Source organism: Rhineura floridana, chromosome 9 (genome assembly GCF_030035675.1).
Source record: "Rhineura floridana isolate rRhiFlo1 chromosome 9, rRhiFlo1.hap2, whole genome shotgun sequence".
Classification (NCBI taxonomy): Eukaryota; Metazoa; Chordata; class Lepidosauria; order Squamata; family Rhineuridae; genus Rhineura; species Rhineura floridana.
This window is the reverse complement of record NC_084488.1, coordinates 88,348,414-88,365,117: the sequence shown is the minus strand read 5'-3', so window position 1 is coordinate 88,365,117 and position 16,704 is coordinate 88,348,414. Positions and strand designations below refer to the sequence as shown.

Below are 16,704 nucleotides of genomic sequence, written 5' to 3'. Positions count from 1 at the left end.
TTGCACTGATGAATTTGGCATGTTCCTGACTAATGCATGTCCATTGAGTAACATAGATAACTTTTTCTAATTTGATTTGGGAAGTTGGGGAGAGATAAGAGAAATCCAACAGGTATGTCATTCATTGTGCTTTTTGAGGAAGTATGGCCCATTGAAAGAACAAACACTTTAATCTGCTGCTTCAACACTACTTACAACTAGGTCAAATTCTTTCTGTTTGCCTATTGGTTCAAGGTTTCTTTGCATGTTTTAAAATATTGGTTTGCAGTACTTTTAATGGAGTTTTAACAACTGCTTCAGCGCTTCCTGATTCGTTTCTCTCTCCCCCTTGCCTTAATCAACTAACTTCTTTTGTGCAGTTTCTTTAAAACAACCACTTTCATTCATGAATTTTGTTCATTGACCAACAGTCTGATGATATGCCTGAAATGCCACCAGAAGCTGTAACAGAGGAGCAGTATACAGATGAACATGGCCATATTGTGGTGAAGAAGGTACAATTTAACATCATTAAGATGTTGCCTTAATAGGGAACAACTACTGAAAGAGAATTTCAGTAGTTGTACATTAAAGAATATGTTTGAGTTAAATTAAAATAAGTGCTACTGTGAAACATTTCACTGTCTAGTGGGATTGTTATTGAAATATGCAGAGATAGCGTCTGAACTTGGAGTGTGCCAGTGTGTGTATTTACCTAAGTAGAAGGCTTTTACCCTGCATTTAGATCACTGAGACTTAAGACTTAGTAAAATAAGAAAAGCTACTTTATTTATAGAAATACAGAGTAGATAGAAAAGCCATACCTAGTTCTAAATAACTAACTTAAGTTGGAGGCACAATGCCCAGACTTGGTTATTGCCCTCATGGTTCAGGAGGGAGAACAAGGACAGAGATGTCTCCTCTCTCCTCAGACAGTCAAGAAGACGAAGGAGGGGAATATAAGCTTCCATGAGCATATCAGTCTACAATGGAAGGAAGTTAGGTAGAGAACAGCACAGGTAAAGGTAGGCAAGCCTAGCCAGCTGGAGGACCCTAACTCTATCTTCCTTCTGGAATACAAACAAAAGAACCCAAACAGGAGTTGCTCCTGCCCCACTTCCAACAGGGGTGGATCGTTCTATTGGGATGGATCAGTCTGTATTTGGTCTGTGTCAGTTTCACATCATTTCATCCCATTTTTGCATTAATATGCTATTTTAAAAAATGCAGGAAAATTTGCATCAGTTTTGTACACATTTTTTCACAAATGTGCGTGAACATTTTATCCTAAAAGATGCATTTTATATGCACTTTGGTACCTTTTCTAGACCAAGAACTGTATTACAAAATTAGAAGATGTGTGAAAAGATAGCTGCATTCTGATCTGCATATTAATCTGAGCAGTGCAGACTGGGTTAGTTTGCTTAAAAAGGTAGACCAAACAAAAGAACCTTCCTAGTGTCTATTCCAATAGTAACACAGAAAGCATCTCCAATGGGAATTGAACATCTTGGCTTGCTGCAATGGCAGTCCAGATCAGAGTAATGCAAACTGCAACCTAACATGTCGATTTGAATCTGGTCCTCATGGCATGGCAAGGACATGCTGGCACAAACTGTGGCATTAGCAGCTGTGACAACTAGTGCAGCAAGATTCCTGTGCAGCCACAAGGAAGTCACAGTTGTAAATCTAACATAAGTTACTACTACAATGCTGTGCAGATCACCTTTGTGGCCTAGTTATCAACCAGGGACCACTTTCAAATCATGATTTTTTTCTCTACAACAGTGCTAGAAAACATTACAGCAGAATCATCCTGAAGATTGGTAATAAGATATCCAAGGCTGCAATTCATGCATACTTAACAGGAATAAGCCCCATTGAACTTAGTGGGACATTTCTGAGTAATCATGCATAGGATTGCACTGCATGGCCACTTTGCCTGGTATCACACAGACCTGTGTCAAACTTAAGATGTTCAAAACATTATGTAAGACTGGAAAATCTTCATCAGTTCTGCAAGAGAGATCTGGGAGATTTGTCACAAATATTTTTTTCAAGGTTTCATTCTTACAAAATAGCTTCTTCATACATTCTTCCACAGGAATAATTTCAAAGTCCTTCTGCTTGTTGAATATTATATGATAAGAGGTGGGTTCATTAATGTTTATTGGAAATAAGGTGCCTAGCTGAAGTGATTTCAAACATCTAGCATTTCATTGACTTGGCCCCCTATTACCTGCTAGTAAAAAGGATGTAGTGATGCCTCCAGTTCCTTTTGGAACGATTATGTATGTCCTCACTGCAGATCAACAGAAGATGCTGCAGTTATGAAACAGTGGGTTTGCTATGGTTTAAAATTCAGCCAAATGGCTGTTAATAATAATGTCATCTCACTAGGTCACTAGAAAAATCATCAGGCGATTCGTTCTACCAGACGGTACAGAAAAGGAAGAAGTTGTAATGCAAGGTGAACCACAGGAGCCTGTTAAGGTGGACGAGGGAGATGGATATTCCAAAGTCATAAAGCGAGTTGTGCTGAAGAGTGACAGTGAACAATTAGAGGTTAGATTATTTTTGCCTCCAAACTTTATTTGATGAGAAGCTGATTTAGAAAAAAGTAACAATAGTATTACCCCAAGAGAGTTTCTTCTGGCCATTGCATTTTATTATAAACTTGTAGATTAGATAGTAAAGTTGCATTTTCCAGTGGGCACCAGGACATCCCCAAGTGGGTATTGTGTTCCTTGCTAGTGCTTGAGGCAGGAAAGAGTTAACACTCCAAAACGACTGTTAATGCGGCCCCTCCCACGGAGTGCCAGTTCGTTTTCCTGCCTCGCTTGAGCAGTACTGATTTTCGCCTTGCTCTTCAGTCTGGCCGAGTTATATCTTTTTCTTTTTCTCTATGTTATTCATTAGCAGTTAATGTTCACTTCACTCTTCTCTCAGTGTGGTATATAGGTGTTAGTCCTAAGATTAATTGGTACAATGTTTCTCCTCAGAAATGAATTTCTCTGTGATTTTTTCCAATTAATGCATTCCCTTAGTGATATTTCCCTCACTTAATGGTTTTCTGGGTAGATTTTCCTCATTAATGAATTTCTCTGTGATTTTCTATTTATGCATTCCGTTAATATTTCTCTCATTTAATGAATTTCCGGGGAGGTTTTCCTCAGTAATAAATTTCTCTGTGGTTTTTTCTGTTAATGATATTTCCCTACGTTAATGAATTTCGGGGTGATTTTCCCTCGTTTCATGATTTGAACAGTAGCTTTCTTCCCATTATAAATTGGTCTTTCCTGCTGAAAGCAAAATGCCTAAGGAGCAAAAAAGTGTCTCTTCACGGCTTTCCAAACGAACGGTTGCAGCGCTTGGTGCTGTAGCACCTGCAGCTCGCTCGCATGAACCAGCAGTTAAAAAGGCAAGCCGTAGCAGCGCTCTCAAAGGCGGTCGCCATTTTAATCAAACAGCCTCACAGGCACCGCGCAGCCCATTTGCTCTTCCGGTAGCACAGAGAATGGCCGTTAATCAACATGCACCTCTTTCCCCTGTAAGCGATGAGGTATGAGAGCAATCAGGGTGAATAAATTTAAAAGCGCTTCACGATACTGCATACCCTGTAGCTGGTGTGGTAGCACTGCAATCAGGACGTAAAAGTATGGAAGTAATTAAAGGTGCAGAAAAGCCTGTCAGCACTGCGGTGGCAGAGCAATCAGGACGCACGCATATGACTAAAACAAAACATACAGTTAGCTATACTGCAGAGCAATCAGAAAGGGTTGCTGCTGAGGGCGCCACAGAATATAAGAAAAATGCTTCCTTACAAACCAGAAGGGCGCTGTATCTAGGACAGCAATCACAGCAGTTGAGTACAGTAAATGCTGACTTTCCCTCACAGCAGGAGGAGGTTCCAGATCCTTCAGTCCTTTTTTGCTCAGATTCTGAGGAAAATGATGAGGAATTTACAGGTTTTAATATTCATCACCTGAGGTTCCACAGAGCACTGGGGCTATAGCGCCTGTAAGTGATATTGCGACTAATGGGCACAGTCATAAACAGCAGCACAGAGTTTTGCGTGACAGAACTAATCATAACCAGCATCAATTCAACTCCACACAGATGGCCTCTCTTGCCACCTCATGTTCAGCTCAGGAACTTCAACAGGTGAAGTCTTTTCATTTAGGAGCTGCAGAATTAAATTATATTAGAAAGACTCTCATGGGTGATATATCAGCAGAACTAGCTGCTTTTCGCCAATCTTTTCAAGTGGTTCCTGTTCAGGCACAACAGCGCAGTCATGAACCAGGACAAAGTCACTGCCAACACACTATATGACAGTGCAGTGATCAGATGAATCAGGCAGGTTTCCCTGCAGTTGAGCAACAGCAGCTCCACACTGACCTTGCAAATGGATCACCAGATCCACATGATGTGGCCAGGGGTAGAGCACAGGGCTTATTAGCTGACAGACCAGACAGATCAAAGTTTGCTAGGCAACAGTTTATGCACGATGATTCAGTGCTTGATTTCGAAGACGAATCAGATGAATGGAGTGATACTTCACAACCGGAAGAGCACCACTCCAATAGGTTGTTTCATAGCACTTACTATATGCCTCTGCTATGCCAGGCTATGGCGGCTTTAGATTTGAATGATGTTGTTACAGACCAGGCACCTTCTACCTCCAGAGGAGCATCTGTCCTTTCGGAACCAAAGTCTACTGATAAGGTCATGAAGGTACCATCACTGCTCAGACAAATAGTAGAATCTGAATGGCACTCACCAGTTCAGTCTACCAAGTCACTGACGTATGCTAAGAAACTGTACTTATTGGACCCAGAGTTTATGGAGCAGCTGAAAACTCCAGACATTGATTCTCCAATTTCTGCCTTAGTTTCTAGAAACTTCCTTTTAAGAGAAGGGGATGCTCAATTGACAGATCTTACAGAGCGAAAGTTAGATATGGGACATAAAAGGTCCATGAAGCGTCAGCCTTGTCGGTACGTGCATCTATAGCAGCATCTGTGTTCTCAAGGGCTGCATTATTGGGGCTGGATGACGTTTTGGAAAATCCAGATTAAGACCAAGACAGACTTAGGAAAACAATTTTGAAGGTATTAAGGACACAGGCTTTCATTGCAGATGCAACAATGGATGCTACTCAATTCGCAGCTAGAGCCATGGCTGCTGAAGTTGTAGCTAGGCGTATTTTGTGGCTTTGTCATTGAGAGACGGACCCCCCCATCCAGCAACAGCCCAACAGCTCTTGCTGCCCAACCTTTTTTTCGCCTGAGGTGTGAAATTTGCTCCTGGCGGCTTTAGAGCTCAAACTGCTCTCTACTGTACGCAATGATTTTGGCCTTGCTATTTTTGCCCTTGGCTGCATTTAGAGGTCTAACTGGTCCCCTCTGCTGTATGTAGTTATTTGGCTTTGCTCATCCACCGCACTGCTTAGCTTCGCAGCCCCCATAAGCCTACGCACAATTACCGAGGCCTCAGCTTCCAGCTGCAGGCAGTTTTCAACAAAAACGCATTTTAAGAGTTCTGGGCAGCACTTGGCAGTAGCCACAGTCAGTATCCAGCTGCGGGCAGCCTTCAAAGAAAAGGCATTTTAAGAAATTTGGGCAGTACTCGGTGGTAGCCACAGTCAGTACCCAGCTGCGGGCAGCCTTCGAAGAAATGGCATTTTAAGAAATTTGGGCAGTACTCGGCAGTAGCCGCAGTCAGTACCCAGCTGCGGTCAGCCTTCGAAGAAATGGCATTTTCAGAAATTTGGGCAGTACTCGGCAGTAGCCGCAGTCAGTACCCAGCTGCGGGCAGCCTTCGAAGAAAAGGCATTTTAAGAAATTTGGGCAGTACTCGGCGGTAGCCGCAGTCAGTACCCAGCTGCAGGCAGCCTTCAAAGAAGAGGCATTTTAAGAAATTTGGGCAGTACTCGGCGGTAGCCGCAGTCAGTACCCAGCTGCGGGCAGCCTTCGAATCTACCCGAAGCATATTTACATGTGCCAATCCATCCGCAGCACCGCAAGTTCCTCCGCTTTGTTTACAACAATCAACACTATCAGTACAGGGCAATGCCCTTTGGCTTGGCGTCAGTGCCGAGGGTCTTCACAAAAATTGTGGTGACCTTTGTCGCGCATCTCCATCAACATGGGTTGAATCTTTACCCATATTTAGACGACATTCTGATTCGTTCACACACAGCACAGTCAGCTTATCAGGATATTCACACCATACTAGCAGTTCTCCACGATCACGGATTCTTAGTCAACATCCCCAAGAGTCATTTGTTCCCTCAACTACGTTTACAGCATTTGGGAGCAATCATAGATATGGAACTGGAGACAATTTCTCTTTCGGAAGATGGAGTTCCAAAGATAAAAGTTGGCTGTTCAACCATTGTTAGCGAAGCCTGCAGAGGACTTGATGGTCTTAGCACTGGTGTTAGGCTTGCTTGTTTCCTCTATCCAAGTTACGCCATGGGCCAGATTTCATGTTCGTCCTCTACAATGGACACTGTTACCATACCAGTGGCAGATAGCACATTACATGCATCTCCAGCTTCCTCTGATGTTACGACTGAGAACCGCTCTTCATTGGTGGAAAAAGGATGGCAATCTACGCAGAGGACTTTCCTTAAAGGACCCACCACTGTAGACTGTCACATCAGATGCGAGTCTCCAGGGGTGGGGAGCTCACTGCAGAGGTCAAATCCTGCAGGGCTCTTGGTCCCCTCACAAATCAAACCAAAGCATCAACTTACTCGAACTTCGGGCAGCACGGTTGGTGCTGCAACATTTTCTGCCTTTATTCCATCTCAAACATGTGCTGCTGAGAACAGACAACAACTGTGTGCAAGCGTTCATAAATCGTCAAGGAGGGACGAAGTCACTGGTTCTTCATCTGGAGGCATCTCTACTAATTTCCTGGGCAGAGCACATGCTACAATCATTGACAGCGGGATATATAAAGGGAGTAGAGAATGTCCAAGCGGACTGGTTAACCAGACAGGAGATGTTGCCGGGAGACTGGCAGTTTCACAAAGATGTGTTCAAACGGATATACGGAAGGTTCGGAAGGATGGATGTGGACCTTTTCGCTTCAGATGTCAATCATCAACTGAAGAGGTATTACACTCGCTATCCATCTCTCAGAGCAGAGGGTGTAGATGCTCTAAATTCTCCTTGGCCAAAGGCGACACTGTATCTCTTCCCTCCTTTTCCATTGCTATCTCGGGTAATGAAAAAGGTAAGGATGGAGAGGGCCAATGTTGTTCTACTAGCACCAGATTGGCCAAGGAGGCTATGGTTCTCAGAGCTAGTCAACCTATCTGTCGAGCCCCCATGGCGTCTGCCTCTTCGACCACATTTGCTGCTACAAGGACTGCTTCGTCACCCTGATCTCCAATGGTTGAGCTTAACCGCATGGAAATTGAGCGGGGCAAACTGCTGAGGGCTGGATTACCCACGGAAGTGGTAACCACAATATTGGCATCTAGAAGACAGTCCACAATAAGAAGCTACCAGTATACCTGGGCGGCCTTTTTGAAATGGTGTAATAGGAATCATGTTACACCTAGGAAGTCAGGATTTGCAGAGGTGTTATCCTTTTTAAATGCTGGTTTGAAGAAGGGGTTGAGACCCAATACTTTGAGGCGACAAGCATCTGCGTTGTCAACAGTCCTGTCTAAGTCTTCTTATGCATCACTGGGAGCTCATCCCTATATGAAACAATTTCTAAGAGGGGCTTCACTATTGTCACCACCTGTTCATCATCGTTTTCCAACATGGAATCTTCGCAAGGTCTTGGCAGCTCTTCAAAAACCGCCATTTGAACCATTGAAAACGTCTACGTTACGAATACTTTCCTTCAAAGTATTATTTCTCATAGCAATAACATCAGCTAGACGAGTATCTGAACTTGGAGCTCTCTCCGTGGCAAAACATCTATGTATCTTCCATACTGACAGAGTCATTTTGAGAACAGATTCTACTTTCGTTCCAAAAGTTAATTCAGCCTTTCACTGTCAGCAGGAAATAGTATTGCCAACATTTTGTTCTTCGCCAAAGCATCCTCTAGAACACGCTTGGCATTCCTGGATGTGAGGAGAGCACTTAAAGTATATATAAATAGGACTAGGCCAATAAGGCTAACTGATTCTTTGTTTCTTACCACCCAACTACTCTCGGTAAAAAGGTGTCCTCCTCTACTTTGGCGAGATGGATTAAGGGCTGCATTGTCTTAGCATGCAGTTCTCTCAACCTACCATTGCCTTCAGGCATTATGGCTCATTCCACTAGAGCTGCAGCTGCTACTGTAGCTTATTCAACAAATGCATCTCTTCAAGAAATATGTAGGGCGGCCACTTGGGCAAACCCTAATACTTTTACTAAATATTATAAAATAGATATTTATGCTTCAGCTGAAGCAGCCTTTGGGAGGCGAGTTATTCAGCAGGTCCTGCGTGATAATTGAACATTTATGTACCCACCCAATCAATACGTCAGCTCTGGAACATCCCACTTGGGGGTGTCCTGGTGCCCACTGGAGAAGGAACCGTTTACTCATCAGAAAGGTGTTTCTCAGTGGGCGCCAGGACACCGCCAAGGCCCACCCTGGGATACACACGACAGGAAACATGATAATAAAAAGGGTGGACACTGAGGAGTCAATGATCACTCCTCTCCCATGTATCATTCAGTGGAGTTGGCAGTCGCTCTGAGTAGAGACTGTACAGTTATTTTTACGACTTACGTGTACAATGTATGTTTTCCTGATAATTACAGTTAATGTTGTCACAGTTTTTTAGATATCTATAAGTTTATATTTTAAGCTTGGCCAGACGGCGAACTAGCACTCCATTAATGCGGCCCGCATTAACGGTCGTTTTGGAGTGTTAACTCTTTCCTGCCTCAGGCACTAGCAAGGAACACAATACCCACTTGGCGGTGTCCTGGCGCCCACTGAGAAACACCTTTCTGGTGAGTAAAACGGTTCCATCTCCCCTCATTTCAGTGTTAAGTACCTACAAATGTCCATTCAGTCTAACAGATGCCCTGGAGTGGGGAGACAAGGCTGAGTCATATCCTATTATATTGATGTGTCCTAACAGCAGACAGTAGTCTAATTTTTTCTCTCTTCAAAACATTCTCATGTACACGTCTGCCTTCTTAGAAACTTCTAGTTTTAACTGACAGGGATCATGACCTCAAACCCATTTCTTTGCATTTCCCTGAAGAAGATACAAATGAAGGGGAAATACAGACTGCTCCACTCAAGGATGTGGGGCTCAGCTCCTCTCCCCAAACCTGCCTGGCTTGAGGACATAGTTCTTCCCACTACCTCAGATGTGGAGGATGAGCCCCTGTAATATCCCTTTTGTAGCATATAAGTCAATGCCTGCAGAATTGGACAAGAGCTATTTAAGTCAGCACAGCAGAATATTCAAGGGTCTCCTGCTGTGTTGGCCTTGCCTGCCTATATAGGGCCTTGGATGGCCCCAGCTTTTGGCTGAAATAACATCCTCCATAGCTCAGTAGAAGCTTCCCAGGTCCTGACCAGGTTAAAGAAACCCACCTCAACTTCCTTGGCATTCTTGGAAGAGGCTTTGTTTATCACTTTCCCAAGCCGCAACAGAACAGGATAGCAAGTGAGTGCTCTACATTCCATTTTGCTAATTCACAAAGTTGACTATTAACTGACTGGCCCACTCCACAGTCCAAGGTACTGAGGCTTAAGGCCATTTCTGCTGGCATCTAAGGCCATTCGTGCAACATGTAGCAAACCACTTACTTTGTAACACTCAAATTCAGAGAGGGAAGCGCAGGTAGAAAAGATGTAGGACATTTACAATTTGTGGAATTTACAGTGAAACAGCAAGAATTAGGTTTTTTTTCATTTGGAAGAGATTGGAAAGAGTTTGCCATATGTTTGGAAATGAAAATGAACTGCCTTCAAGCTGATCCCAACTTATGGCGACCCTATGAATAGGGTTTTCATGGTAAGCGGTATTCAGAGGGGGTTTACCATTGCCTTCCTCTGAGGCTGAGGGGCAGTGACTGGCCCAAGGTCATCCAGTGAGCTTCATGGCTGTGTGGGGATTTTTTTCCCTGGACTTCCAGGTCGTAGTGCAACACTAACCAATCTCGCCATATGTTTAGTGATGTTTAAATCAAGCTAGGCCCATCTAAATTTCTAAAGTAACTGGATAAAGTTTCCTGGAATAAATTTTGTGAGGAAATTCAGGGCTTGTTAATTTCTTGCAAAATTTTGCAGCCAGAAGGTGAGACAGGTTGAGCACATCTCCTAACTTAATTTATGCTTATGTTCACATATGATGATAAGCCCAAACTCAGTAGCATAAATATGTTTTATGATTTATTTCAGACATTAGCTAAGCAGTTCTTGGTTTGGGTTCATTTTCATAGAGTGTATTTATAATCACATAGTTTATCCATGAAAATTTTCTTCACCAGGTAACCTTTTCTGAGCCAAGTGTTCTACCTAGTGCCTCAGAATTTCAGTCTGAACCAGTGGAGGGCCGTAAGGTCAGCAAAGTTGTGAAGACTACAATTGTGCATGGGGAGCGAATGGAGAAACACCATGGAGATGCTAGCTTAGCAACTGATCTTCCATCAGCCAAAGATGACTTTGAAGAGGTAAACAAAATTGGCTTCCTGACATTTTTTCAAGAAATTTCATTCTAGAACATTGCAGTATAAAACTATATGGAAAGGCTATACAGGTACTTGGGCAGTTAGTAAAGTATACCTTTTCCAATATGTTCCAAGCAACTAAAAAAACCCCCAAGTTACAAAATACACAGAACCACTACAATAATATCTATCCACAAGTGTCCAAACGGCCTCACCAGATGAGGCCCAGTTAATAGGGCTGTGCACAGCTCCCCCCCCCCCCGATCTGCCCTGTGGCTCTGATGCAGTGGGGGACATCAAACCAACCAGCCCTGAGTTAACTTGGGGACCACCCACCCTGTCTTGGAGCCACTTCCAAATAAGTTTGGGGGTGGGGCTAATGCTTAATTAGGGTAAAGAAAATCCTTATTAAACAAATGTATCAATCCAGAAGGAAACCTGCTTGCAAAACAGCACCTGCATCCTGCAGGATTGATACCTCCATTGAACAGCTGTTGAGCAGAGGCAGCAATCCTGTGCGGTGCTTTTTTACAAGGAGCTTTCCTGAAGGAAAAGCTCCTTGCAGAGCACTACCTGTACCATGCAGGATCTGTGCCTCTGTTCAATAGCTGTTGAGCGGAAGCATTGATCCTGCAGGGCAATGCTCAGGCAGAAAAGAGAACCACAGCGTTGAGCCTACCTTCTCTGGGGAAGACCCAGCAGGTCAGTCTCAGCCTTTTTATGGGTTTTCTCACTGCCTCATCTTCCTACCTGATACCCTGCCCGTTACAGCTGCGGATCACTTGGAGCTATCCAATCAGACCTGTAGCAATCCATGGTTGTCTCAGCCTGACTTGGCCAAGACCCAAAAACCTCTGAATAGGCCCAGTTTGGCTTGGAACATGGGCCTCAGTCAAATCTAGTGCACAGCCCTATCAATTAATGTTCTGGGAGCATCTGATACTGAACTGTTGTTAAAGCTAAGCAGATGTGGAGCTGATCAGTGACTCAATAGGATACCACTAACCACCCTGAAGTCTTCCAAGACTGGGATTGAAATCCAGCATCATCATGTCAAATTAAAACTATCCAATTGCTAACTTAGAGAAATGCTGTTGATCACAGGATGAATATGAGCCAACAGTGCAATGTGGCTGCAAAAAAGGCAAATGCTATTTTAGGCTACATTAACAGAAGTATAGTTTCCAAATCACCTGAAGTACTAATTCCTCTCTATTCAGCACTGGTTAGGCCTCAACTTGAATATTGTGTCCAGTTCTGGACACCGCACTGTAAGAAAGATGCAGAAAAACTGGAACAGGTTCAAAGGAGGGCAACAAGGATGATCAGAGGACTCAGCACAAAGCCCTATAAGAACCGGGCATGCTTGAGAAGAGAAGCCTGAGGGGAGATATAGCACGTCAAGATTTCAGCCGAACATCAGGAAAAACGTCCTAACTGTTAGAGCAGTTCCACAATGGAACCAGTTATTAGAGCAGTACGACAATCGATCCACCAACAGGTGGCTGTCCAGCTGCCTCTTGAATGCCCCCAGTGTTGGAGAGCTGGACAGCCACCTGTTGGGTATGCTTTAAGTCGGATTCCTGCATCGAGCAGGGAGTTGGACTCAATGACCTTATAGGCTCCTTCCAACTCTACTGTTCTATGATTCTATGACTCCTTCCACAACTTCTCTACTTTACCGACATTCCTTTCCAGCTCTTGCAACAGCAGATGTCCTCCTGCCTCACTGGATCCCGCCCCCAAACAAACTCACCAAGCACTTAATCCAGTAGTCTTCTCACCAGAGGTTCTCCCATGTCTCCAACTCCGTGGCTTCCCCCAGTCTCAGTAGAAGTTCCTTTTACATTGGAAAGTCATGGTTCCCCTTTCTGTCTAAATGACATATAAAGAGACTTGTGTTCCTTTTCTCACTGCCAGTAGAACTTCACACTGTGTCAGAAGCCACTATTCACTACGACCTACCAAATGGACTCACCTCTATCCGATGAGACACTGAGAATTAGTTACAGTAGCTGTGTAATTAATTACTATCCAGTATATCCTTAAACCTCCCATTAGCCGCTTAAGTCACCTATAAACTGATTCTAGGAAGAATGCGTGGGAGAACCACAGCCTGTGGGATGATCCTGCTGTTGGAAATCACACCAGACATTCGGTAGATGCAAAGCCAGGATCAGGCTCTAATTATCTGGGACCAATTCTGTCTTGAGAGCTGGAAGTTTAGTGACATCCAGAAAAAAATGGTCAAAATCCATTTTTTTAAAAATGCATTCTGGAGCAGGACTGTGAAGTCCATCCATCTCTAATGCAAATGATGCAGGGGAAGCATTTCTCCAATAGCTGCAGAGAGATGTAGATCCATTTGCTACCCTACAAATTTCAAAATTCACAGTAAGTACAAGAAACTTAAATAATTTATTTTCTAGACAGTCAAAATATGATTAATTTGATTCCATTGATAGCCATTGGCAGGATATTTTACATTGTAAGAAATTGAACTTGTGTGTGTGTGTGTGTGTGTGTATTTTGCTAACTTGCTTTTTCTCATTGTTACTGGCACTTCAGTAAGTTGAAATAATTAAGCTGTGCTTTTTCTGTTCTATGGTTTTGTTTCTTGTTTTACTTTAGGCCTTGAGCTATGCAGGTAACAAAATGAAAATTGAAGTCCCCCCATTAGTAGAGAAGGAGGTCATGAAAGAGGATGGCTCAGTTATTAAAAGGTTTGGGTTGGCATGGCAGTGAACTTTTTAATGGCAAAAGATTAACAAACTAACAGAAATTGTAGTGGGAAGTGAAATGATGTTAACTTTGACTCTCAGCACCTTAAGCATTACTTCTAAATTCTACATATATACACTAAAGCCACTTCCAGATTCTCACTATTTTGCAGATATGATTTAATCATATGCCAGCAAATTTAGGTTGCACAATTGAAGTAGATTTGGTGGTATTGTATGAAAAGAAGAAGTTTTAATTGTAAGAAAAGTGATGGGGAAAGACACTGAAAAGTGTGGAATAATGAAGGTATTGGGCAACATCGTATCATCTCTGCACAAACAAATCAGAATGAATGCTCAATGAACAGATTATCTAGAACAGACCTAACACAGCTTGTGAAAGGGGAGGGGGAATGAGAGTATAACATTGAAATGAATGGAAGAAACAGGTGCTTTTGCTATAGTTGAGGTTACCATCTGACCCAAAGTTTGTAATTGTAGAATCTTGGAATATTCCAGAAGTGTCTCCATGGATGACACAGACACAAGTTCATATTCTTTTACTGCAGATTAATTAATTAAGCCAGAATAAATATTACATCTATTTCTATGCCCATTGTCAAGAAATGCTGCCAGTTCACACCAGGACTCAATTCTCAAGCCCAGGGCAATTGATCATGGCCAGGCACAACCCATGGCTCCCTTACCAGGACTCAGGAAACTCAACACCCCTGCAAGGTAGGTAGACTGCCACCACCTCTTAAACCTGGTAACCCACTCTGGGCCAAGGGAAAATAGACCTGCCAAGGATTCCAACAGCCAAGAGCCAAGGATGCACTCCTTGTCTTGGAGCCTTCAGGCAAAATACCCAAATATACAGTAGTCTGTGGCTAATTGGCCAAGGTGCTGGATTCAAAGCCAATTGCCTCTCGAAATGAACAGTAAATAAAAGGTAGATTTATTAGAATAAAATATAAGTGCAAAAAGTATAGCAGCAAAATAGTTCCTTAAACCAAACACCCCTAAGGGCTAGGTAAAATACAGAGACAGTTCAAATCACAAATAAAAACAACAAAGCTGTCTAGCCTAATCTATACTCCTACAAGATTGGTAAACCAGCAGAGTAACATCATGGTTCCACATCTCCCTGGAGATGTATAGCCTGGATAGCAGATGGAAGACTGAAACCCAACATCAGGTAACACCAAAGAACATTTTGGAACAAAGATGTAAAGTCTTGGTTCTATTCTTATGGGGAAAAGCCCAGCAACAGTCAGGAATTAATTAGCCAATCAGGGGGCTTTCTGATGATGAAATCTTTTGGAGCTTCCATGCCTAATGGTCACTCACATCTCCATGCTTCCCAGGCCTGTGGCCTTGACATACCAGTCTCGGGCTAATAAGCAGGTGTTCTTGATTACTGTTTAATTAACTGAGCAGCTGTGAGGACTGACTGTCTCATGACCTCTCAGAGGCCCTAATTCAGACAAGATTCCCCCCCCCAACAATTCCTTGCCACAGAACCATTTTAGAAACCCGGCGTCCTTGACACCCATGATTGCAGGAATTACCCTTATGGACAAATAGTTTCTCATAGTTTAGCCTGAGGTTGTATCTTACCTCTGTAGTGTTTCTACTTGACTCCTCCTCATTGCATGATAAAAAAAAAACAGCCTTCTTTTATACTTACTTTCAAACATCTGAAATAACATCTCCCTTTTTGTCCTCTCAAGGCTAAATATACGCATTTGTTTTAGCCCACCTACACATTTCCTTTTTTAAAACCTCTGAATTCAGTGTTAATGTTTTAAAGGTGAATTTAAGGATAGCCAAACCCCACCCACAGACAAATTGTGTTTTGTTGGAAATAACCACATTGGATTGAAGTTCCATTACACTTAACTGCTGATCATCTATAGAATACGAACCTATGAAAAAATAGTACTTGCCTACTCATTAAACCAGTGGTTAGGAACCTTTGGCCACCAGCCTCAATTAGTCCCACCAGGCCTCCCCATGTGATCTGCAAGGCTATTCTGGTCAAGCCATGCCCACTTGTCCATCACCTGACATCATATGACATCAGATGTAGAACAGGTAAGTCTATGGCTGCACACAGTACTCGATTCAAAAGGAAGTCAGGAGTGCACTCTGAGTGTGCTTACAATTCTTCCATTGCACCCATGACTTAAATTTGCTGCTTTACCAATTTTATGCTTTTTTCTGTTGCCCTGCATGGTGACAGAAATTCAAAAAGCACCGTATTCAAGCTGTGGCTACTAAGGAAAAATCTTTGCAATCCATGAATTGAAGTTGCAGTCACTTGACATTATACAGTATCAAGTGATTGACAGGTAGACACAGTGAAGGCTAGTTGATTAGGGCAAATGGGGTGCTATCCCAACAACCTGTCTACTCTCGGCCAGCCCCCACTTGCCTGCTTTCTTACTTAGCATCCACTCCAGAGGGTGGTCCTGGCTGTCTTAATCTCAGTGGTGCCATTATAGAACTCAGCAAGGAGGAGGATGGGGACAAAACTGGCATTAGTTGGCGCTGCCTCTCACTCGCTCTGGCACCACCTATTGTTGGCCACCCCATCTTACATTGTACCGTTCCCAATAGACACTAACCACCACTGGGTGCACCGCCCTGCCCACATCAAAGTGGTCCACAGAGGGTTGGTCACTTCTGGATTTGGCCCCACTGTTGGCTCCACTTCCCTACCCTGCAATCACATATTGAAATTTGTAGATATAATCCATGGTGGTTATAAGAGGAGAAAATATTGCTTCATAGTGTACAAATTGTCTCCCAGAATTTAGGATGATGAAGTACTCTGATCAAAACCAATATTGAAAATATCCCTGTGATTTTGGTTCTGAGTCACTAAGTCAATTTCACATGTTTGGAACTGTAGCAATATGCTAGCTGTGACTCTGGGCCTGACCTTTTTTTCTGTAGTAAATGTAGCTGAAATGTCACTTAAAACAGGTTCTGAATAGGAAATGTGTAATTCTCAAGCTTCCACTTTGCCATTCAAACTGACGAGTGCTACCTGTAACAAAAGGTTGCAGTATATCCCCAGCTAGGGGGAAAGAAGAGTGGTTCTGTTTAGGGCTTCAACCAGCCTTCAACAATAACCTTATAATATTATTCATACTTTGGGAGGAGGAAGAAGGGGGAAAGGACACATTTTTCTATCTTCTCCTCCTAGCCGCATGAGGCCTTCCTCTGCTGTGCTATATATTATTATTTATCATTACTATTATTTATTCATATAATTCTTATTGGCCAAAATGGCTGCACCAATGTTCCATGGCCAAATGTTCAAAGGCTGACTTGCTGTAGCA

The 16,704-nt window shown here is 43.0% G+C and overlaps 1 protein-coding gene across 32 annotated transcripts in view; it reads left to right on the top strand.

Moving 5' to 3' along the window:
- The window catches only part of ANK2 (ankyrin 2), a 568,387-nt gene that overhangs the window by 536,134 nt on the left and 15,549 nt on the right, over positions 1-16,704 (top strand). For all 32 annotated transcript variants that reach the window (XM_061585294.1, XM_061585292.1, XM_061585317.1 and 29 more), the window contains 4 exons: positions 411-494; positions 2,380-2,544; positions 10,455-10,637; positions 13,266-13,357. In XM_061585294.1, the coding sequence (XP_061441278.1) occupies positions 411-494; positions 2,380-2,544; positions 10,455-10,637; positions 13,266-13,357 (524 nt within the window). The remainder of the gene's footprint in view (positions 1-410; positions 495-2,379; positions 2,545-10,454; positions 10,638-13,265; positions 13,358-16,704) is intronic.